This window comes from Nannobrachium achirus (assembly GCF_963921795.1).
Source record: "Nannobrachium achirus genome assembly, chromosome: 6".
NCBI classification, from domain to species: Eukaryota; Metazoa; Chordata; class Actinopteri; order Myctophiformes; family Myctophidae; genus Nannobrachium; species Nannobrachium achirus.
The window spans coordinates 19,626,810-19,652,668 of NC_137815.1; the positions used below are offsets into that span (position 1 = coordinate 19,626,810).

Here is a 25,859-nt window from a genome sequence, read left to right on the forward strand (position 1 = left end):
GGTACCCGCACAAAAAACATGCAGTAATCCTGGTCTCTATAATGCCTCTATAATACCTTCCTTTCCCCATGATGGAGGGGAAAGGAACTGGTTGGAATAACGTGTTCCTTCCTACCACACGCTACGTCCAGCAGGGGAAACTCCCCCCTGTCAGGTGATAAGCAGTGGCCTGCTCACTCATGCACTGAAGGAAGCATGAGCTCAGTTCGGGGCCCTCGCCAGATTGGCAGAGGGAGAGCAGCGCCCAGGATTACAGCTTCGGCAACACCGAGTGAAAAATGGGTTACAAAATTGTAAATACATAAAAACAGACATGATAAACCAAATGTAATGTAGCCTTCCGGTATATATTTAACTTGTAGATGGTAGACCTCAGGGACGTGCTGGCCATTGGGAAAAGCGGGACAACTCCCGAACGGCCGGTTCATTCCCAGCAGGTCCAGGCCAGCCATTAGGAAAAAAATTAAAATAAAATGTCGGCCTTCGTTCCATTTTGGGGGCTGGGCGGCCAACAAAGTAAATCGTCACTGTCGGGCAGAAACCTTGTATCTCCAAGTTTCAAATTTGTACATTTTTTTCGCAAAGCAAAGCCCTGCTTCACCATACAAGGCTGTTGCACAAACGTAGTAAAAACAGCAGATCTACAAGCACACAACGCCTCGCATGGCTGTTTTCACTAGTTTAAATCATTTTTAAAATGGTTTTGGACATACAAGGTTTCCACCCGACAATGACGAAATATAACTCATGTAATTGGCCCACTGGATTGTCACTTGTCATGATCTGAAATGGCAAATCTTTGAGTAGCAGCGCAATGAGGGCCTCTACAACTCTTTTTCCCGGGCTGAATCAGGGGCCCAGCATGTCCCTGCCCCTGGTAGACCTGGCAGCAGTGGCTGGTATGTTTCACCAAATGCACCCACTGACCTGACCTGCTGTATTCATATTTTGGTCAAAATGGCTGTTGACACGCCCCAGACATTTAGGCCAATGGAAGAGCACATCGTGTGTGGCAGCATGTGTGCCACAACAACCTTGTTCTGAGACATGATGGGAGGCGGACTCAGCTCAGCATCCGGTCTGGGTCTAGCAGAACGGATACGGAAACGGGGCGTTCATGTAACTGCAAAGCACCAGTCTATGGTCAGAACTGGAGCAGTGGTGGAAAAAGTACTCAGTTATTTTTCACTTAAGTAAAAGCATTAATACTGCAATATATAGCCTACATTATAATATGGTACTTAGTTACTTTCCACCACTGAGTAGTAGGAGTGGCCTCTAGAGCGGATCAGAGCAAAAACCAAGCTTTCCACAATGCACTGCAGAAAACTACACGTACATTGATTGACATGTGGCACGAGCCTATGAGCGCGTCTTGCCGCCCACGTCGTCCAATCCGCTTCCACCATGTCAGGGCTTGTGTTTCTAGGCTGCCTGTCAGTCAGATGGGGCTGTCTGTGAAAGAATCATGGCTGCTCCCTTCAGTAGGTGGCTAAAGAGATTCTACGTTTTCCTCTTAATATCCCCCCTCTGCGTCCCAGCCTTCTTAAATCTGGAGGAACTGAATGAGATGAAATATGGCATCCAGATTCTCCCCGATCCCGTCATTTTGGGGCAGGTGAGTGGGCGATAGCTAACGAACGGTAGCTAATAGCTAATAATAACATAATGCTAACATAACATAGGCTCGTCATTTACGTTATTAACGTATATAACGGACAAGCGATGCTGGCTTTTGGTGTTTAAGAATATTGGTATATGTTATTATGCAATCAGCAATACTGATATGCGAAGCAAATCATTATACGACAGCTGTCAGCCTGTCACATCACATGCTTGCTTTCAACTGCATACATACACAGTTGGATATGTATATTCGTTTTAGTTTTAAATCACAGATACATAACTTGTTAGTTAGGTACTGATAGCAATGCTTTTGGGATATGTCTTATGAAGGTTCAGACAAAAGTTGTGTTACATTGATTGATTGACTGAATACATTATTCGCAGTTCGCATAGGAAAAGCACAGACAGTACAGTACAGCTCAGAATCAGATACAAGGTCTACTAATAAACCCAAGAAATCACAATGGCTTGTTTACATTGGGGTCCTTTTTTGTACCCAGGACAAGACTGAGGAGGTCATGATGGTTTCTAACAAGTACAAGCAGCTGTATGAGTGTCGACTTCCAGCCCAAGCTGTCAGATTTCACCAAGACCCAGCATCTGAAGGGGACTCGAACAGTTACACTGGACCCAGCATCCCAGAACTTCTCAGTCCTATGCATAATGCTGCCTGCTTGGTGAAGGTGGGTAACCCATTTCCATGCGAGATGTGATGTGAGATCCCCTTTGAAATGCAGAAATTATGGTTATTACTAGTTATTACAATTAGAATTTAGCAGACGCGTTTAAACAGAGTGACTTAACAAAGTGAAGATGGCATGGCATTCACCAAATATTCGAATATTCAAATATCAAAGTCATTATTCGGCGTTGTTCACCAAAGTCGAATATTCGCTTGTTTTAATTTTTTATTGTTTTCTCTTTAAAAAAATATATAGTTTATAAAGTTTGGCGAGATAATAAGTCATAAGAATGAGTTGTCAATGCCCCTGGTGGATGAATTTGCTCTATACCAGGGGTTCTCAAACCTTTTTAGGCTGTGACCCCCAAAATAAATATATTTGAACTGGGGACCCCCACCATGACAAGCACTTGGAATTGTAGGTATTACATTTAATGTGACTCGGTTCCGCAGATAAATATTGTTAAAAAATTTATTTCCACAATGTTCGCCTCTTGCTGACTTAATATTTGACAGTTTGGCCTGTCCTGTCGAATATTCGACCCTATAGTCAACAATGACTACTGTACGTGCTGCTGTACAAAGTAAGTTACCACAAGTAAACAATACACATCAAACCAAACATCTGTCTTAAAAATCACTTGACATCTGAATAACATTGTTAGCAATTTTGAGGACAAGCAAGCCGCATTAAATCTCTTCATACAGCCAACTTCTTTGACTTTCTGCATGCAAAGTCCTTCATAATGTCTTTGAAATCACCTAGCCAAAAATAGACAACAAAAGGGCCAAACGTAGGCAATAAGAACAAGTGATACAAGTTCTGCAGGGTGAGTGGGAGACTGAAGAGGTGGGTTTTCAGACTGCGGCAGACAATTTGCAGTGAATCTGCCTGGGGGCCAGGAGGAAGCTTGGAATGTTGGGGAGGGTTGTCATAGGGAAGCACAGAGGTCAGTTCATTGTGAGTTTGAAGGGTTGTAGGGCTGAAGGTAAAGGGGTGCCATGCCCTTCATTGCCTTATTACCCGGCTTCTTTGAATGCTTGATTCTGATTAGTCAATCGCTGAAATCAGAGGTCTGATATTCCGCGATAACAGACCGCTCCGCTCTATAACAGACCGCTGCCTAATCAAAGGCTCAGAACACCTGCTGCAGTCCAGCTGCACTGCGAGAATCTTGTGCTGTATCCAACATGTCAGCCATGTAAATGATGTAAACAAACACACAGCGACATTTAGAACTAAACGTTGCTCTCAAGAATGTTTTTAAAAATATTTTAAGTGAGAAATAGACGACGTAGTATCAGAAAATGGATTCTATCTAATCAGCACTTCCTTGTTTTCCAAGGCGACCGTGTCGTGCTGGGGGGACGCCCAGCGCAACACTTGTGGAACACTTCCAGACGTCTGTACTCTGTAAACAAGGAAATACTTTGTTTTGTTTTTAGTTTTGAGTCAAATTATTAATTGTATTTAGTAGCTGGGTAATAAGCGGGATAATGAATGGCTCCTTGGTGAATGACGATATATAACAGACCGACGGACTGATAACTCTGATAAGTTATCAGGCCGATTATCCCTTACTTATAAGTCCTCTCCCGTGCTTTGAATTTGATGTGGGCAGCAACCGGAAGCCAGTAAAGGGACCACAAAAAGGGAAATGAAAATGCATGATGTTGAAGATAAGGCGTGCTGCAGCAAGGCGATTGAGTAAGCATGCCTGCAGAGTGCAGAGTCAGTCAGGTCAGGGCTCTGGAGAGATTTCTAATAATCAGGCCTGGGGATGACTGAGACATAAGGATGAGTGGTTCCTAAATGTTTTTAGCCTGAGACCCAAAGGAGAAATGTGATGTCTTCATGGGACCCAATCTAGTGAAAATGGCCTTTATGAGGTTGTAGATCTGCTGTGTTCACTACTTCTTAAAAGTGTTTTTATTCATAGAAAAGGTTTTAATTTGTTTTAATTTATGAAAAAGAAAATGATTACGGTATAATAAATTTACCTCCATTGATTCCGGATGGGGACCCGAATGCATTTGGGTCCCCATCTGGAATCAATGGGAGTACATTTATTGTAATACATTTTTTGTCTTAGGAAAGCGACAAAAAAACGCTTAAAATATTAGTGAACTCAAGTCTCCAAGGCATGAGTAATCAAAATAAAAAGTCATTTTGGGGGTGAACTACTCCTTTAAGCCAGATTTATTGCCACAGTGTTGGAGAGAGGGCGAGATCATTTAGCGACCTACAACTGGGTTGCAACCTGGTCGGTAGTTTTCAGCAACCGGGTCGCTAAAGCTACCGACTGGGCCGGTAAATCACCGACTGGGTTGCTAAATCTACCGACTGGGTTGCTAAATCTACCGACTGGGTTGCTAAATCTACTGACTGGGTCGCTAAATCTACCGACTGGGTCGCTAAATCTACCGACTGGGTCGCTAAATCTACCGACTGGGTCGCTAAATCTACCGACTGGGTCGCTAAATCTACCGACTGGGTCGCTAAATCATCACCGACCTGGCCCGGTCGGTGATTTTGCAGCCCTGTCGGTAGATTTAGCGACCTGGTCGGTGAAAACTACCGACCAGGTTGTTCACCGACCAGGTTGCAACCCAGTTGTAGGTCGCTAAATGATCTCGCTCCTACTGCAGTGTTGACATGGTTTGAACAACCATGCACACATCACAAAGACAAAACAACTTCATTTGAGCCAACAGAATGATAGAGCACCTGATTGGGTTTAAGTAATTTACTCAAATACAAATGTTAACCTCATTGAGAGCTTAGATAATGTATTGTGTAAATCCTAAAAGCTCTTTTCAGAAGCAGGGAGTTCACTTCAATAGTGTTTGTTGTGCAATAGTGTAAGGTGGGCCAGTCTTACTGTTACGTTCAGAAATAACTGTATTATAATAATGCAATACTATTAACCATTTATCATTAAAGGAATATATATATATTACGGTTGTATAATTGTTCTTATATAAACCCAAATGAAAAAGGGGGACCTTTGTTGCCGGACAACGCCAGTTGGACTTTAACCAACAAACCATTGAAGGTTTACACACCACTAGGCTAAGACACAGGTTCGTAGTAATACCAGGCTGGGAGAGCAATAAATGGGTACGAACACCCTGGAGAGACTGACACCACAACGTTTTTCAGGGGGGTACAAAGTTACAATACTTTATTATAAATTAACCTTGACAGAGGCCTCTAACCGCCACAAAACAATAAAACACAAAAGAAAAACCTAAATTCTAAAAGGCGCCATTAACTAATAAAACAATTCAAAGCATTTATTAATCGTTAAAATATTATCTTCAATTCTATTAGTAAAGTGCAAGGTGCGTATCGTGGAGCACTTCACTAGTGTTCGTCTGTCCGAACGAATAAGTATAGCAAGGGGGGCACCGGGGAGCCCAATATAGCCACACAGCTTAGCAGAGAGGGGGTTCAACAGCATACATCCTACGTCTCAATTCCACGGCAGATTCTGAAACACACAAGAGGAGGCCGCCAGCTCATCTGTTCACAAGTGCATAATGGTTGTCCTAGAGTGCGGTGCTTTAACTTTGTGTGTCGCGATAGACAGGTACTTACTTACACACCCGGCAAGCAGACGCTTGCCGGTGAGTGATGTAGGCGTGCGACACACAGGACCGTCTCTCTCCGTCTCTCTCACAGCAGGCCAGCACGGACCGTCTCTCTCCGTCTCTCTCACAGCAGGCCAGCTCGGACCGTCTCTCTCACAGCAGGCCAGGCACCGGTTCGTTCCTCTCACCGGCTCGCCAGTCTCTCCGTCGCTGTAACTATAAGGTTCGCACAATGGTTCTCACTTAGCGTAGCATAGCTACTTTACTCAGTCCCATGAGTCTATATTGCGTACGTGGTTCCTCAGAACCCCCGGTGTCTCTGCTCTCTCACAACACGTCTGCTCCGTTCCCCTGCTTCCCTCTGACTGAGACGCGCCGTCCCATTCATAGTCCTGCGTCCCGCCCAGCTGCCACTCAATTGGCCGGCCGTGACGTCAACCCCACACTGCATAGGCTGCGACATGGCCGCTAGTTACCCTATCCAGAACCTCCATTCACTTAAAGTCCCGCAGTCCATTCAGAAAAAGAGAACATGATTAAGGGGAAAGGAATATTATTACAACATAAATACCTTACCATAACGGAAATACACCTTCCTTTCATCCCTATCACAATAGCCTGAAGAAAACGAAACTGTATCAACAATTTAAAGGAAACATTTTTTTTATCTGTGCTTTCTGCAGACCAAGGACTGGTGGACATACGAGTTCTGTCACGGACAGCACATCAGACAGTACCACCTTGAGGGTGAGTTATCATACTCATACTTTTTTTCCCTTCTTTTTATTTTGATTAGATAAGCATAATGGGCTGTTTATAGTCCATGGACTGTGATCACCCGCGTGTGAAATCACTTCAATAGGACTGATATCCCATTGCTGTCCTCTGTCCAGCCTAGTAACATATTGACGTTGGAACGCAGACAGTGTGTGTCCGGTTTTGTCTGTTACTGGACATTCGGCAGCTCTTCTGCTATGAAGGAAAAGAGCTGCAAACAGATGCACATCAGATATGTTTACATTTGCCGTTTTTTTTACACTGTTGCCTAGGCATTCACTTTCTTCACTTGTCCTTGTAATCAGGTTTACCAGATGCGTAGCCTACATGGATACAGCATAATGTAATTTGTATTAAGCTACTTACAAATACTCTGTCCCCCTTGCATCTTTTAGATAAGGTAATGTAATTAGACTGTAATTACTGGCAATTCTAGAATTGTCATGTGTTTACCAATGTCATCAAACCAAACCTGCTCATTGCTCAAGACTAATTTGCCTGTCTTTTTCTCAACAGACACAGAAATCAAAGGGGATGTCCTCTTCCTTGGCTATTATGAATCTGAATTCGACTGGAGCAATGATACTGCTAAGGTTAATGTCTTCATTTACTAAAAACCCATCATGACAATTGGAGAGAACCGGGTCTGCTCCATGAATATTAGCAACTCTAATGGTGCCCTTGGCCTATAAATGTTAGGGGTGCCACGGTTCAGTCAGCCCACGGTTCGGTTCGTATCTTGGTTTTTGGCTCAAGGTTTCTATACGGTTTCGGTACAGTAAAAATGTAAAATGAAAAAATAAAGAATACAAAATGTTCAGTTAATTTTAAAGACGGGGTGCAATCATTTGTTTCCCCCCTAAAACAGGATAATCAGTTATTATGATTATACCAGGAGGAAGATTTTCTCCAAAAAAAGTGTACAGAAAGAGTTATGTTTTATGCGGCCACACCCCAAAAAAAGAAAGAAATTTGGTTAATTCGGTATGGGCTGTTCGGTTCGGTACAGGGCCATTCGGTTCGGTATACCGGTTCGGTTCAGTGTTGTGGCACCCCTAATAAATGTATCAATTAAATGCAAAATATTTGATTCGCTCCATTGCCCGAGGCAGTATATCGTCGTCGTCCGATGAAAACCTCGTATGTCCGAAACCGTTCGTTTTGCATTTACCATTTCAAAAAGGATTTAAACTAGGGAAAACAGCTGATCTACAAGCACACAACGCCTCGCGCCGCGAGGCGTTGTGTGCTTGTAGATCTGCTGTTTTCACTACTTTTGTGCGTCGGCCTTGTATGATGAAGCAGGGCTTTACTTTGCGAAAGAACGTACACATTTGAAACTTGGGAGATACGAGGTTTCCACCCGACAACGACGATATTTCAGTCTCACAGGATATTACCACCCTAAAATATGAACCATATCATCTCCCTGCTCAGGCCTCCAAGCAGCACAGACTGAAGCGCTACCACAGTCAGAGCTATGTGAACGGCTCAAAGTGCGACCTGAATGGAAGCCACAGGCAGACTGAAGTCAGGGTGAGTGAGTTGAACTCCCTAATTTAGCATTCCTGTTGCCTGCAACCAGACGACCTTCAACCTTTCCAACCAGTGGTGTGATATGGATTTTAGAAGTGGTTCCCCTCTAAATTCATGACGTCACGTGCGCGCTCACGTGCACGCGCATTTGTGCACGCATGCCTGCCGCTCGGTGCTAACACTGTATAACACAACATTTTTAATCTAATTATATTTCTTATTTAGTGACATTGTTAATTTGTTGTTTTTATTTTAGTTTCAATTAATGTATTTTCCTTTAGGTTTTATATAAAGAATGGAAATCAATGCAACCAGCTCGTGCCATTCTCTCTCTCTCTCTCTCTCTCTCTCTCTCTCTCTCTCTCTCTCTCTCTCTCTCTCTCTCTGCTACGGGGTGACGTATGCAGCTGCACGTACAGTTAACCCTACGTTGACTCGTTCAGGGACGAGACAACTCCTTTTGGCAGGGTGACACCTAGTTAGCCTGATACTTCAGTCCGCACATCACCACCCCCTGTTGGTGGGTGGTGTGTAGTGTGGACTGAACCCGCAGATATTTTATTTTATTTCAGGCTCGCCTGAAGAGCGGGCGAATTGAATGGGCCAATCAGAGTTGTATGCTTGGGGCACGTGGTTTGGCTGCTCCGGTCTCAGCCCCCTCCAAACAGAGCTCTTCTGCCCACGTCAGAGCAGTGTAGGCCCACGTGAGATTCACTAGTGGACTCTGATTGGTGTCCTCTGCCCACGTGAGAGTCTAGTGGACTCTGATTGGTCCGTGAAAACTGTCATGGCGGAGTCAGACTCGACTCGAATTATTTTAATAAACTATACAATAGCGCCGCTTCATTACGTTTTAATACCATTTTGCAACGTAAACATGCAGTCATATAATATGTTATGAGAAATAACGTATTTTTGCAATAACACGCCACGTCGCTGTCGGAGGCTCTAAGCGTGTGTGTGTGTGTGTGTGACGTCAATAGGCTTTAGCCCGCCCCCGCTGAAGTAGAATGTCTGCTCGAAATTTCAGACTCTCTCCCCCACGTAGTGTGGTGTGTTGAGTCTGACGCTTGCAGTCAGGCTAACACCTAGTGGCCTTAACTCGTTACTGAACGAGTTTGGCTCCTTGGGTGTTAATGGGTTAAATCCTAAGTTTCTGTCCAAATCGCCACTGGTCTTTCAGTTTGTGTGTGAAGAAGGCTCCAGTGACTACATTGCCCGGGTGGACGAGCCCCAGTCGTGCCACTACGTGCTGACGGTCCACACGGGCCGCACCTGTCAGCACCCCTTCCTGCGGCCACCCTCCAGCGCCAAGCCCCAGGGCATCGTGTGCCAGCCGGCCCTCAGTGCCCAGCAGTACATGGACTACGTCAAGGCTCAAGTCTGTGAGTAGGGCTGGCACAATTTTGGGCTGTCACGATTATGACATTTTACATGGCGATTAATTTTCACTCAAATAATGGCAATTTAATTGTGTTTTTGTCGTTGACAATTACATTTCTGTTTGGGTTTTAGGCTTTGAAGTTGCACATGGTAGATATGACACATAACCTAAATATACAAAGAAATTAGACATATTTGACAACGTTATGCTTAAAAAAGAACATTTATTAGTGGAAATAGCCGATCTACAAGCTCACAACGCGTCGTGATGCGAGCTTGTAGATCTGCTATTTCCACTATTTTTGACTTTTTTTTTTAAACATGAACATTTTTCAACATGGAAACGATTATGAAAAATAATCGCGATTATGTCAAATAATCACGATTAGACGATTATGTAATAATTGTGACAGCCCTACACGATTATGACGATTAATTGTCACTCAAATAATTGCGATGGGGGAAAAAAAGAAAAAATCTGTTTGGTTTTGAAGTTGCACATGGCAGATGTGACACTTAACCTAAATATACAAAGAAATTACAACTTTGACAACTTTATACTTAAAAAAGAACATTGATAGTAGAAGTAGCAGATCTACAAGCTCACAACGCATCGCATCAACATGGAATTGGAAAATATTATGACAAAATAATTGCGATTATGCAAAATAATTGTGATTAGACGATTATGAAGTACCGGTAATTGTGACAGGCCTATCTGTGAGTCAGCAGGAAATCTGTGTGTGTGTGTGTGTGTGTGTGTGTGTGTGTGTGTGTGTGTGTGTGTGTGTGTGTGTGTGTGTGTGTGTGTGTGTGTGTGTGTGTGTGTGTGTGTGTGTGTGTGTGTGTGTGTGTGTGTGTGGGAGGGTGCTTGAATTGTCTGTGCTGAGATCCTCTTAGGTTGTTAACTATATTTGGAAACCTCCTCCTCCTTTGCTTATGTCTTTATTTATTTATTTTTTCTTAAATATTTTGTGTAAATGACCCTCTTCCCTTTTCTCTCTCTGCTGCGTTCCCAGCGGACACTAAACGTAAAGTAGAGCAGATCTCGGAGGAGTTGAAAAGTCTAGATGAGATGTTGGCTGCTAATGAAGGGGCAGACGACACAGCCGTAGTCACAGAAGAGGAGTGGGCTGCACCGATCGATGATCCAGACCTCATGACGTCGGACAAAAAAGGTGTTTTTTCTTTTAACCTCTTTCAACTTGGCGTCCCTATTGGTCATTATAGGCAAAATAAAGATGAGAACAAGATGACACATCGCGATGTGATGGCTATTTTCACAATGTATCACCTCACGCCATGAGCTTGTAGATTGGCTATTTTAGCTAAGTTAAAAACATTAAATTATCAAATAGACAAGCAAGGATTTATAATTTCCACGTTGGCATCCAATTTGCACCTTGTACAGAGATGTACTATATAAAGGGTTCCAACGGTCATGAAATTCCTGGAAATATTTTTTCCAGTACTGGAAAATTTTGGGATTTATCAAGGGTCCTGTAAGGTCCTGGAAAAAAATAGCTATGCATTGTCTTTGGTTATTGATTTTGTTAATACCTCTGAAATGACAAATTAAACATTGGCCAAATTGAGGCAGAAATTGTGAAAAACGGCCGATCTACATCCTCACAACGCCTCGCATCACGAGGCGTTGTGAGCATGTAGATCTGCTATTTTCACAATAGAACCATGTTATACAAAATGTAATGCCTCAACTCTTAGTGCTCGTCAGGGTGGGGGGGTCCCCAGTTAAAACGTGATTAATTCGGGGGTCACGGCCTGAAAAGGTTGAGAACCACTGGCATACACTACCTGTCTTTGGGCATTGCGTATAGGAGTAAGTGACCTGTTATTGAGCTGAATTATTGTTATATAGTCGTGGAAATAAGGTTAAATATTCTGGAAACGTTTTGGAAATTAATTGGTAAAAATGTGTGGGAACCCTGTATATAATATGCACTGATAATTGCATGGGTTTCTGTTGAAACAGATGCTACTGGTACACACGAGGAGGCAGGCTCAGACGACACTGAGGATTCTGACTTCTGGGATGGAGTTACCAGGCCTGATGGATCTAAATCAACTGCTAAACAACAAGGGATTCCGGTACAGAATTATACTTTATTTCTTTGTTTTATTTTATGGTTTTCTTTAGAGCAGGGGTCTTCAACGTTTTCAGGCCAAGGACCCCTTAGTTGAGAGAGAGATGAAGCAGGGACCCCCATAACCTTTTCATAGATTCCATATAGTTTGACAGCACGATCATCAGTGTATTTCGATTCATGTCAATTTGTGTTTTCAGATATTTAAGCATTTGAACCGGCAATACTTAATACACTTGACCTTTCACTCTGTACGTAGTCTGCTCTTTTTCCCCTCTACACCAAACCTCTTTGCCGAAAATAGCCGATCTACAAGCTCACAACACCTCGCGCTGCGAGGCGTTGTGAGCTTGTAGATCTGCTATTTTTGGCTAAAGTTCTCAGAATATAGACGCTAGGGTTCAAATTGTTAATATAAAAAAGGGGTAAAAAGTTTCTATCACAAAGATTTGGAGGACCCCCTGTAGTAACTCTGAGGACCCCCTAGGGGTCCCGGACCCCCTGTTGAAGACCCCTGCTTTAGAGGAATAATGCCAATTTAAGTCCTCGGTTGCTCACACAGTATATATTAACACAAACAACACAACAAAGGTGCACTTCCTGAAGCATTCTATTTACAATTAATGTTAAGGTGAATTTATGCATTCCGGTTTATAATTGTACCATACAAGATTTATTAAATAGTTGTATCAACCCCTAGGAAACCACTGTACTCATAGCATATACACTTGAATGTCAGGCAACAACTTGCTTCCTGATTATCTACCACAGTAGTATACTATAATGGCTAGTTTCTCTATTTCAGGGGTCTTCAACGGGGCATCCGGGACCCCTAGGGGTCCTCAGAGATATTGCAGGGGTGCTGCCAAATATTTGTGTGATACGTTTCAAATATTTTTTATTCATTTTACATTTAAAATAAGGCATATTGTCAGGACAATGATATATGTTTTTAAAGAATAAAGACAAAAAAGAAAAAACAACAACAATACACACAAAATAACCCCCAAAGAACCCTCCCCACCCCCCTCAGCCAATCCCCACCCCAGAGCGCTACTATAAGTTATTGTAAACTATCAGGAGGCCCGCTCCTGTTCCGATAAGGAAATCAGTGGTCCCCAGATCTTTTCAAATTGTTCAGGTTTGTCCTTTATGGTGTATCTAATTTTTTCCAAGTGGAGGGTGTCTGTCAACTCTGTTTCCTTGTGGGCACCTCCTTCCCCTTCCAGCCCATTAAAATAAGCTTCTTAGCTGTGATTAGACTATAGGACAGAAGATTTTGCTGATGTACTCTTAGAGGTCTTAACGCTTCTGAAACTCCAAAAATGATTAATAAAGGATCAGGTTGTAACTGTATTTCAAATATTCTTGAAAAGAAATTAAATATGTCAACCCAGAAATCTCGTAGTTTAGTGCAGAGTGCAAAACTGTGTAACAGGTCAACCTCAACCAACTCACATTTTTCGCAAATTGCCTTTGGGGAGATTTCCGGGAAGATGTTATGTAACCTCACTTTCGAATAGTGGATCCTATGTATAATTTTAAACTGGATTAGGCAATGTCAATATTTGTGTGATATGAACTTAACATGAACCACTTGAACCCTATAGCGTCGCTATTCTGAAAATAGACAATCTACTGTACAAGCTCAGCTTGTAGATCGTCTGTTATTGGCAGAGAGGTTTGGTGAAAGAGCAGACCATGTACAGACTATAGAGCCAAAGGTCAAGTTTACAATATGTTGAGGGATTGATTGGTTAAATGTCTTAGGCACACACTTAACATGAATCTAATAAGTAGTGGGGTCGCCCCGCTTCATCTCTCTCTCTCTCAGCTAAGGGGTCCTTGGCCTGAGAAATGTTGAAAGTATTCACAAAATTCTGTTAATTGAGACCAGTTACATAAAGTTAAAGTGTTGCTGGATAGCAGTTTGGAGTTGTACGGTATATTTATATTGAGTATAGAGAGATGTGTTTGTATACACATTACACACCTCATGTCAAAACATTTAATGAAGATTGTATGAATAACTATGAGTTGTTTTGGTTTGACAGGGTTCAGAATAAAATAGATGTGTTCCATGAGACAACATCGCTTATTACTATCTCATCTTTCGTGTATTGGATAGTGTCGATTTTAGCTATTTACTAAGACCTAACAATATTTTGATTCCACAGGCAACAAAAGATGACGATGATAATTCACTTGCAGACAACGAAGTTATAGATGAAGGTAATGCATTTTTATCAGCACCTTTTAGACTAAATATAAACCGGATTTGGAGAGATGAGAGTTGAACCATTTACCATATGGTGTGTGCTGTTATTGTTATGTCACGTTGACATTAAAGCCGCACTATGTAACTGTCACTGAGCTAACAGTACCTGCCTGCTTGCCTGGGGAGAAAGGCCATGTCTAACCTAGATACAGGATCTAAATGTCTCGATAGAAGAGCAGGGAGACTCAAATACAACCACCCCTGTTGTACAAGTGAAATTGTTTTAACATCTACTAGGGGTGTAACGATACATTTTAATAGCGATTCGATACATATCACGATACATGGTTGACGATACGATACATGGACGATATTGGTTAATTCATGGTGATACGATACGATTCGATTCAATGATTTAAAATCGATATAGTAACTATTTAGCAAATAAATTAAATATGTGTGAAAGGTGTGGATAGTGCAGGTTTTTAAGGGAAACATGTACTATTATGGTTATAAATAAGTAAACACAGTGATTATCCGCCAAATACATGGTCATTGTATATTGACAAACCTGCACCTTGACATGAACCCAGAGATTACACACATTTATCGATAGTCCAGTGTAGCTATATGGAAAGGAAAAGTAATTAAACCACTCCTTTTAATTTTTTCTTCTTAAAAATGCTAAATACAATGCACAAGTAGGTAGTATCGATACAATTGATTCTTTGCACTGCCGATTCGATACGATACAAAATAAAACGATTCGATTCGATTTTTTAAGTTAAAAACGATATTTCGATACAGTTACTATTAGGGATGTCACGATACCAGAAATCTAGTAGTCGGTACCAATACCATTGAAATTCCACGATTCTCGATACTATTTCGATACCACGATAAAAAAATAAAATAAACCCCATGTAGTTCAACATACACTCCTTTATTAGAAGTGAACAACAAACAACAATACTGTATGCTTAAACAGAAGTTGCACGTAGCTTTAAATGATTAAAATAAAATAATGTGCATGTAGCCTTAAAAAAATGTATCATTAATAAAATCAAAGTGTTGGCTGTGTGTGTGTTGCTGCTGCTGGCTTTGCTCTGGCCTGTCCTCCCTGTCAAAGTCCTCCTCTGGCTGATACTGTGAAAAGAACATTGAGATTTCAGTTAGTAGGTGTAGCTAAGTGACTGACTACAGCAACAATATGAAAACAGCATAGGCTGTAATAACACGCAAACACAAAAACACACACACACACACACACACACACACACACACACACTCTCTCTCAGTGCAAGCAGTCATTTAATGACGTGGTGAAACCATTTTTAGTGATATTTATTACAAATCATAGCCCATTACAACCACACTGTCCACACACACACACACACACACACACACACACACACACACACACACACACACACACACACACACTATTATTACAACCGCACGCACACACACACACACACACACACACACACACACACAATCCTAGCGTAAAAAAAAAAGTCTAGAAGAACATTGGCCAAACATCAATGCCAGCCTTCTCAAACAAAGAATAACGTGTATGTATTATTCCAGCGATTTTTAACGTTACGTTAGGCGAGTTACGTTAGGCGATACAGTAAATGAGCTGCCTTGCAACTTTATGTAACTTTATGCGGGACAGAAGGGGGCTGCTCTCCGTGACGAGGCTGGACACAACCTTAACGTTACTTTGCCTGGCAGCTCATTTACTGTGTGGGCTCACCATAGTAACGTTATTAGATATGGACAACAATGATAACACGTGAATTCAAATGCACTCACCTTGAATTCTTTGTACAAGTCTGGATGTCGGTCTTTTAGATGTTTCGCTAGTTGGATGTTTCGCTAGTTGGATGTGTCTCTTTCGTCTGGAAACGGTTACGGGCCGGTCCGGCATACAGGTTTTTGACGATCACCTATTAATCCCTGCTCATCCTCGAATGCAACGTACTATACGCGACTTTTGTTTAGTTTTTCTTCTCAAGGGGCAGCTGTCGCTGCTGGTTGGAGACGACGCGATGCAGATGCGTGTACCGCCGCCATGTTGCATGTTGTTGTTTTTCTCCTTAAAGCGTGGTAGTCCACGTAACGTTATCACAGCATCAGACCCTGCTGTGAGGGTTGTGCGTGTGTCTTCCGACTGCCTGCTGTGAGGCTTGCCAGATAACTGCTCATTTACAGCCCAAAAACAACACAAAAGAAGCGGCCAGATCTGGCATCTCGGTACCAACGGTACTTCGGTACTACCGTACTTGTAGAAAAGTCAGTACCGTACCGTACCGTCACATTTGGCATCGAGTTGGTACCGAAGTATCGGTTCTGGTGACAAGCCTAGTTACTATATCGTTACACCCCTAACATCTACAGATTGGACAAAATAACATTTCATTCACAGAAAAAAACCTTACATATTACAGCCTAAGGTTCATAGCGTATTAAAAAAAGGAAGAAAAAAGAAAACAGGTAGCGGCTGTTTGGTACAAGCCTATTAGCCCGTGCCACATTGGCACGATCTGTTATGCAATAACATTTAGATTTAATTCAAGTGAAGTTATCCTAAAGTAAAGCTAGCTATATTATGTGGATAGGCAGGAAGTAATCACATTGATTGATTACAATCTTTCACAATGAGTGTCAATGAGTGTCAATACGTGTGCAGCTGCTTCAAAAAAGCCCAGGCAGAACTTTCATGGAATCAAAATCGCCGATGAGTTCTCGCTGTTGCTCTGCTTTAGAGGAGGAGAACAAAACAACATTGGTTTTGGTTTCATTAAGTTACAAGCTGAGCTGTGTCAGGAAAATATGCTACTGGTAAAAAGACACTTGTCGTGAAAACCACATTTATTAAACGTTTTAAAAGACAAAAATAGTAATGGATGGTGTGGAAACTGTATAGTAATATATTTAAAGTATCTGCCAATAGTGCATGCAGACGGCCACATCTTATGTCAAAATCACAGATTTCCCTTTTTGCCAGCAACTGTTCCCCACAACCTGTATACTGCCAACTAGGTTTCCTAGTCTTGTTTAGTATTAGATTAATGACATTTATATATATATTTATTTTCTCTCCCTTGTCTCTCTTCTTTAAGTTGAAAAGTTCAACTTTAAAATCATCACAGACCCAGCAGACCTGATGAAATTCGTCCAACACCTCAAAGAAAGCAACAGAAAGGTAATGGTTTTCTAAAGCAATTACTGTATAGTTCCTCGATTAATTTCGTTTTGACAAAGTCATTTCTAAATGTAGTATATATCTTTTTTTGTTTTTGTTTTAGAAAACACAAAACCAAGCTAAAAATGAAGGAGAAAGGCAAAAGGCCGATGGGGTAAAGGACAAGCCCAGCAAGGAAGAGAGGGATGAAGATGAACGCTTGCTACAAGAGTTTGAAGAAGAAATGGCTGACATCTCAGTGCCCTCTGAGAAAATTGAGGAAATCAAGGAGGAAATGCAGAAGGAGTTTGACAACATCATCAATGAGGTGCGTGTCAGACCAAAAACTCCCTGTTAGCATGAAATAATGTTGTATAAACTGTTTTTAGCCCTGCTATCAGGGTGCCTATTTCCATCGGTTTGTCTGTCCGTCTGTACAATATTTTGGTCCCGAGCAAACTATCTTAATATAGTCTTGATTGCTATGGAATTGTGTGTCAGCAAAATTAGGTCAGCAAACCTAATTTGCTGACCCATATCATTTCCTCTAATGTCCCCATGAGGACTGAATATTCAATTTGCGCAAAACAAATCTAAATCTGATGGGTGGATTGCCATGAAACTTGACGGGTGAAGAATAAGTGTTTGATGCAGCCTCCATCACCACCCATTGCACACAATCACAATTCTCATAACTCGCTGAATTCTCCAACCAATTTTAGAGCTGTTTGGCTTGTTACAAATGTTAGCCATGTAGCTATGTATGATATAGGACAGTGTTTCTCAAACTTTCATATTTCAAGGTTTCCCCTTAACTCTGACAGCGTACAAATGTATAGTTACAGACTTGTGTGGGTCAATATAGACCCCCATAAAGGAACCTGGAATGTAGATCCCTGGAATCCACTTTGAGAACCAATGATATAGTATACTTGGCTATATTAGAAAATGTGCATTTTCATACAAAAAAAAACCCGTATCTCACAAATATAATAACAGTAATGGTTATAAAACGGAAAAACATTTTAGTTTCGGGACAAGTTTATATTTCTTGTGGAGTTAAGCTGCCATTCCTAGTAGAGAGGTGACATTGACGTATGGCTAGTGCGGCATCTACGTATTTATGTCTATGAAAGAATTAATTTGAATGATGTGTGTGTCACACAAATTCATGCAAATTAGGTAGTCGGGCTCTCAATGGAAAACAGGCTCTCCAACCGTGCATATAACGAGCACTACTGCACTGTCTCTCATCAAGTAAAGAAATCAGCTGCGTTGGTCACAAAAGACAGCAAGCACTCCTCTCTCCCCACACTATGCTAGGCGGCAAGGCTAGCGGTTTTCATGTGACGTTCAGGGACATAGTAGCCCTGCCTACGGAACTCGCCTACGGAACTCGCCTGTCGGCTCGTTCCTGCGGCAAGGCTGTCGTGCCAGATAACCGTGTTAATGCACACCCTCTTGTGTAATATTGCTTAATTCATACATATTTGTGTGCTATGAATATGAATGTACACCAATAAGAATAGGGGACCGTGGGGCGGCCACTGGCCTACTGGTCCAGGCGCATACCACTTAGGCATTGCCACATAGGCATGGATGCCTGGCGGCGGCGGCGGCGGTTCGATTCCCGATCCAGACGACCTTTGCTGTGTGTCACTCCCCATCTCTTCCCCCCATTTCCTGTCAGTCTACTGTCCTATCAATAAAGGCATAAAAGGCAAATTCCAGCCCAACTGTTGCCTGCTGGCAGTTTTTTTTTTACTTTCTTGAAATCCATATAATGATATTGTCGTTGTCGGGTGGAAACCTTGTATCTCCAAGTTTCAAATTTGTACGTTCTCTCGCAAAGTAAAGCCCTGCTTCATCATACAAGGCCGTTGCACAAAAGTAGTGAAAACAGCCGCGAGGCGTTGTGTGCTTGTAGATCGGCTGTTTTCACTCGTTTAAATCCTTTTTAAAATGATAAATGCAAAACAAACGGTTTTGGGCATACAAGGTTTCCACCCGACAACGACGATATGATGGTATACAATGAAGGTTTTGGTTTGCTCTTCTGCACATCTAGGCCCAGCAGGAGTTGGAGACGGAGGGACTGAAAGGAGAGTTTGATCGTACTCAGGCCACGCAGACACTGGAGACCACCCTGGACAAGTTGCTCGACCACTTGGAGGACAAAGACGCCCAAGACCCAGAACAGCAAATGGGGGGGGGAGGTCCGAGAGCCAGCGACCCGACCAGGGGAAGCCCCAGCTTGGCTCCGCAACAGCCAGGTACAAGGGCAGCGTCGCGCCCGGACGTTCGTTCACCAGGGTTCCCACGGTCATGAAATTCCTGGAAATATTTTGAAATTAGAAAAAATATTTTTCCAGAAAAGTTTTGGAATTGATCAAGGGTCCTGGAAGGTCCTGGAAAAAATAGCTATGCAATGTCTTTCGTTATTGATTTTGTTAATACTGAAATGACAAATTAAACTTTGGCCAAATTGTCAAATATTAGAGGCAGAAATTGTGAAAATAGCAGATCTACATGCTCACAACGCCTCGCGTTGCGAGCATGTAGATAGGCTATTTTCACAATAAAACCGTGTTATACAAAATTCCTCAACTCTCTTCAAATATGATTATTTCGGGGGTCACGCCCTAAAAGGTTGACCACTGGCATACACTACCTGTCTTTGGGCATTGCGCATAGGAGTAAGCGACTCGTTATTGAGCTGAATTATTGTTATATAGTCCTGGAAATCGGGTTAAATATTCTGGAAACGTTTTGGAAATTAATTGGTAAAGATGTGTGGGAACCCTGTTTCACCACGTGCACTGTTTAGTTACATCTCCATTGTGTCTGATGTCAACCGCTTCATGTTCATCATAGTGTGAATGTTTGTCACCATTTATTTTCTTTTTGTCTCATATCGTCAAGCACGCAATCAACAGAGGATTTGTTTTAGATCCACAATTATCGACGAATACACACACAGCTCAGTCTCATATGAACGGAACAGAATCCAGAGAGGGATCCATTTTTTCAAATTTGTTTGTTTAGTGAGTTCTCTCTGCCTCCGCTGTTCTCAAATTCTGCCCGAACCCGACAATACCCGAACCCGACCGACATTTAGGGTAGGGTAGGGCCTAAAATGTATGCTAATTAATAGGGCTGGGTAGGGCCTCGGGCTCAATGAAAAAAGAAAATATATTTTTTTATTATTTTATTACTATTACTCTGTGATAGACCCGACCATACCCGACCCGACCCGAAGTTTTCGGGCCGGGTAGGGCCTAAAATGTATGCTAACTAGTAGGGCCTCGGGCCTGCCCAGTTAGGGCCCAGTTAGGGCCGGGCCTTAATTTTCAGGCCCGTTGAGAACTCTACTTTCTGTGCATCTGTGGGATGGTTTCATAGTGATTTGTTATTCATGAACACATCGGAACACACATTCTTGACTCTCTCTCGCCTCCTCCCATCGTGCTGCCCATGCAGTACACACGAGGTGACCTGTGCTGTTTGTCCCCCTTTTTTTGTCTTCGTCACCCCCCCAGACCAAGTGGACGATGACCACGTTAAGATCAAAATTACTAAGTATAGGACGGGCGGCAGCTCTGATGGGGAGGTCAAAGTTGAGGAGATGGGAGAAGGCGACCCCCAGTGGCAGCACATAAAGGACGTGGTAAAAGAGCAGCTAGAGAAGGCAGGACTGAAGGCCGAAGGTAGGAAAGGTGGAGTGCACCACCAGCACACAGCCCGTCTCTTTTCCATCTACAGTCTCCTACTTCTCTTTCCATCTTTGTCCAAGTGTGTGACCGTCCGTTCAGGCTTTTGAGGGCTTCCTATTGGGGGACTAATATGCCTCTTCTATTATAATTAACCATGTTAACCCTGGTGCAAAAATGATTTTTTACGTTGTGCCTCTGCAAGTGGCTAGCTGTCTATGAGACAGTCTGTCTGTGTGTGTGTGTGTGTGTGTCTGTCTGGAATCTTTTTCAGATTATTGATGGGCTATCTTCGCTGCGCAACGCTGTCATATGACAAAGTATAAACTAGGGCAGGGTTCCCCAATTAGTTTTCCCCAAGGGCCGAATTATGTCTAGGGTGCCAAGCCGAGGGCCACAACATTGCAGGGGGCGACGGTAGCGTTCCCGCTACTCCAGCGACAGTTCAGATATCGTCGTTGTCGGGTGAAAATCTTGTATGTCCAAAACCGTTTGTTTTGCATTTATCATTTTAAAAATTATTTAAACTAGTGAAAACTGCCAATCTACAAGCACACAACGCCTCGCACCGCGAGGCGTTGTGTGCTTGTAGATCTGCTGTTTTCACTACTTTTGTGCGAAGCCCTTGTATGATTTGGAAAAGAGCGTACAAATTTGGAGATACAAGATTTCCACCCGACAACGACGATATACTAATGATGTTGCTGCTCTTATACCACCATTATTACTGAGGTTGGTGTGGGCCAGACAGTAGCCCCCCGCGGGCCGCAAATGGCCCACGGGCCGCCTTTTGGGGAACCCTGAACTAGGGTATGCTTTGCCGGGTATAATCAGTTGTTGCATTCTTTCCCCATAAAACGGTTTAATCAAACCATACACGAACAAACTCCCACCATGTCAGTCAGCACATTGTGCGTCTGAAATATGCAAGCAAACCTGTTAGAAATCCCAGTGACACCCTCCCCTGGTCAACAGTGCAGAGTGGCGTGGGGGCCAGAGACGGGGAACACGGTACACTTGGGCTGCTGTAGCTGAGTGAAAAGAGACTGGTCGTCTGGGAATGAGAGGGTCATTGGTTTGAATAGCAGGCTCAGCCAGTCTTACAGTATGTGTTGGAAGTGCCCCTACCCCTAGAGCAGTGTTTCTCAAACTTTCAAATTTCAAGGTCTCCCCTTAACTCTGACAGTGTACAAATGGAACCGGTTCATTTGGTTCCATTTGTACACTGTAGGGCTTTTGTACACTGTAGGGCTGTCACGATTATGACATTTTACATGACGATTAATTGTCACTCAAATAATTGCGATTAACGATTTAATTGTGTATTTGACGTTGACAATTACATTTCTGTTTGGCTTTTAGGCTTTGAAGTTGGACATGGCAATTATGACACATACGGTAACTTAAAAATAGGCCTACAAATAAATTACTGACATATTTGACAACTTTATACTTTAAAAAGAACATTGATAGTGGAAATAGCCGATCTACAAGCTCACAACGCGTCGCATCGCACTATTTTTTGAAAGTGTTTGAAACTATACAGTATTAACATTTCTCAACATGTAAACGATTATGATCGTTTACATGACAGCCCTATGCAGGTGTACTGTAGCAAAATACCCCAACTACTACTATTAAAGGGGACACAATTGTTACATGGGGAATTGCGACTAATGTATAATCTATACTCTAGTGTTATTTAGTATGATCAGAACTAAACAGTTCTTGTTGTGCAATGGAATTAAATCCCCCCCAAAATATCAATTCTATTTTTTTTTTATGAACAAAATAAACACTAAAATAGTGGCTGATGGAACAATGTATTCACAGCACACTTTATTAGTAAAAAATGTGAACAGCACGGAAGTACAGAGAACACTTGGGCTAAAAGGACAACACAAAAAGTTCCCGGGGACTTGTTTTCATCGTGGTCCTAGTCTTATGTCCGTATTCTTTTCATTTGGCCTAAAGAGTGATTTATGCTTGGTTACAAGCCAGTGGCATCCATAAAAATAGCTGATCTACCAGCTACGTCATATTGTGTGACCTAGTGTAATATAAATGAGGCACAATAAGCTTATCTCTGCCAAAATGCACAAGAAACTGTATTTCATCTCTGTTGTCTTGTCATGTTCATCAGCTCTCATATTTACATGTTTTTGCATCACAATTGTTGTTTTGTTGTGATACATTTTCCTCAGTGTCATGTCCTGCTGCGTGTCGCTAATGGGGTGGCCTCTCACCTCCTGTTGTGTTTCTAGGTAAAATTGAGGTGAAGATCTTGACACGAAAGAACGCAGAGGAGGCAGGGGACCAATGGCTGACTGAAGAAGACACAAAATCCTTCAGGGAGCTGCTCATAAATCTACTGGTACGTTAAATTGCATTTTAACAACATTAGAAATATACATAAGCAAAGGTCTCACGTAATTCTTATTTTGTCCAATGAGGCATCTACAATTGATTACTGCAGTGTTTCTCAAACTTCCAAATTTCAAGGTCTCCCCTTAACTCTGACAGTGTACAAATAGAACCAAATGAACCTGTTATGAACCTGTTAGGGTTCATTTGGTTCCATTTGTACACACAGAGTTAAGACCCCCCTAAAGGAATCCACTTTGAGAACCACTGCATTGCTTTATATTGATTGATTGTATCATAGTATTCAAACTTGTAGTGTCTATCAGCAAGACATTTCTTGGTCAAATTCAGGATTTAAGAAGATGCATTTGTTATCCTTCTTATACACTACGAAGCTCTGGCTCCAGGCAGTTGAATGCGCCGATTCCAGTTCAACTTGTTTCTATACAGTACAGTGTGTCCTCTTTTGTGTCTATATCTTCCTGGGGGTGAATGAAGTTGGATCAGGAGATGTTCATTGTTCATTGTTTTCTCCTCACCCCTCAGACCGGAGGCACAGAAGAAGTTTACAAGGAGCAAAAGAGGCAACAAGAACTGGAGAACAACTATAGGTTTGTGTGGGGAGAGTCACAAGAGGAGCCTCCGCCATCGAGCACCTCTGACTCGGATGACGTCGACATCTGAGCTGTAGAATGTCACTCACCTTCAGTGATGGTAAATCAAACTCCTGTGGAGACCAATAGGCAGGGAGAGTGTCATCCGCCCCCTACAGAGCTTGCTATTAAACCTGACAGATGATATTCTTGTGTCTACGTTCAGAAAATGTGTCTCAGTAGGCGCCACTGTTGCACGACAAACATCCCAGCTGTAGCCCAAACAGCAGTATGAAGTTATGCATTTTCCTCTCGGAAGGGATAATGACATTGATGGATAGCTAGAAAGCTATGTCCTTTTTTTTTTTTGCAACAACACTGTAACCGTAGTTGAACAACGTCCTGCATTTTTTTTGTTATCTGTCTTTGCAGGGAAGCAACCAGAGGAAATCTTATGTGACTCAACAAGTGATATGTTGCAAAGGGTGGTCCGTTTTTCTCTTTTGCCCCCCCTGAAAAGTGTTTGATATTTTAATATCAACAACTAAAAAGGCAAATGCTCAATAAGGGGTACAGATGTACATTCATGTTTTTGTTCTTGTGAAGCTTTTTGATAATGCACTGTTTGCTGATAAAAAGAAAAGAAACAAATCAGTAAGCACATAAATCTTTTCAATTGTAGGTTATATTAGTAATTCTACACTTTATACTGTGGCACTTTACATTTTTAGAAGCATCTCATAAATGGAATTTTATGCATTAATTAGCTGCCAGAAATCGTTTCTTTTAAGTTCTGTTCCATAGGTAAAAGGGATTCCAAATGCAACAAGAGTTTAGGACCTGTAGTATGTAAGTCTGCAAAATGTTTTGTCTGATAAGATTGCTGATAACGCAATGCCAGATTTACCTTGTGGCTGTATACTTTAGAAGCAAATGTCCAGTGTCAATGAAATGCAGTCAACCAAATGAAAGATTCCACAAAAAACTTTTCTAAGGATTATTCAGAAGTGTACCACAAGGGCTGAATTTGTATAGTTTGTGAATAATTGTAGTTTGATGGATATTAATCTGTAAATAATTTGCTTGAATATAAATTGACTTGACATGTTGGATATTACCACCAGTCTAGTGTGGCTTTACTTATTGAGTGAGGTTGTCAAATGTTGTCACAGCGCAATCTGGTACCGTATCCAAACATTTGTTTTCAGACGGGGACCAATCTAGCCTGGTTATCTGACTGACACTGAAGCTTCAAGGGAGACCGTCCACTCAATGAGTGGGCAGAGTCTATGGTCTGGAGCCAGGCTAGGACCAATACATTTTGCACAAATATACAAAGTCATATTTGCTTGCTAACTGTCAAAACTGGTTGGAAATCCAGTTCAACAATCCCAAGAGGAATGGGCAAAGAATTTAGATAGCCGAGTCCTTAATGAATGGTATAAGTGTTTGTTAATTATTGTTTATTTACGCCATAGGGCTGATTCATACTTAACTTTTGTATTATTTAATTTTATTTAATTTATTTCTGTTCAGGTAGTCACAAAATCTCGGTGGCACCGAACAGCCGAATTAATGACGGTACCTCTGAATGACGTCATATTTTAGTTTGGACAGAGCCGAACCAAAATAAATGCGTCTCTAAAAGTGGAGTATGAATCGGCCCATAGCCTGGTTTAAATTAAAGAAAGCATTTGTTGTTTCAAATTTGTAACTGCCCATCTCTAGTTATGGCACAAACCCTACCACCAAGTTCTGTACACTATGGATGTACCATAGGAAATCTTTGTATGTACTGACTACTTTTTTCTGTTATTTGCAATTTTTTATTTTCCAAATAGCAAAGCAAAACATTTTCCAAATCATCAAAACTTCAGGAAACAGAAAAGAAAGGCTTCCAGTGGGTGTGACACCGCAGAAATAGAATATGACTGACTGATGGCTATCGATCTGTGTGTTCTATCACCAAGTCAACATTAAGCTGCCTTTCAAAATTAGGTCTTTGTGTGCTTATACCTTCTTTATATTGAAATAATAAAACAAAAATGCCATAGAATTGCTGTGAATAATGTTTCTACTCA

General features: G+C 41.9%; 1 protein-coding gene across 1 annotated transcript; it reads left to right on the plus strand.

Moving 5' to 3' along the window:
* The first annotated feature begins 1,455 nt into the window (after window positions 1–1,455).
* os9 (OS9 endoplasmic reticulum lectin) lies at window positions 1,456–25,834 on the plus strand. The gene is made up of 15 exons (XM_080728788.1): window positions 1,456–1,618; window positions 2,127–2,309; window positions 6,586–6,649; window positions 7,196–7,272; window positions 8,117–8,215; window positions 9,399–9,600; window positions 10,618–10,776; window positions 11,592–11,707; window positions 13,881–13,935; window positions 17,050–17,132; window positions 17,236–17,439; window positions 19,180–19,384; window positions 20,651–20,818; window positions 23,086–23,195; window positions 23,732–25,834. Exons 1-15 carry the CDS (start codon window positions 1,469–1,471, stop codon window positions 23,867–23,869), a joined length of 2,013 nt encoding a protein of 670 aa, XP_080584914.1. The 5' UTR covers window positions 1,456–1,468; the 3' UTR covers window positions 23,870–25,834.
* Window positions 25,835–25,859: the final 25 nt, after the last annotated feature.

Coding starts and splice junctions, on each gene's coding strand:
- os9 (XM_080728788.1), top strand. CDS start 1,469: ATGGCTGCTCCCTTCAGTAGGTGGCTAAAGAGATTCTACGTTTTCCTC. Junction 7,273..8,116: donor GGAGCAATGATACTGCTAAG/GTTAATGTCTTC, acceptor CTCCCTGCTCAG/GCCTCCAAGCAGCACAGACT. Junction 20,819..23,085: donor GGCAGGACTGAAGGCCGAAG/GTAGGAAAGGTG, acceptor TTGTGTTTCTAG/GTAAAATTGAGGTGAAGATC.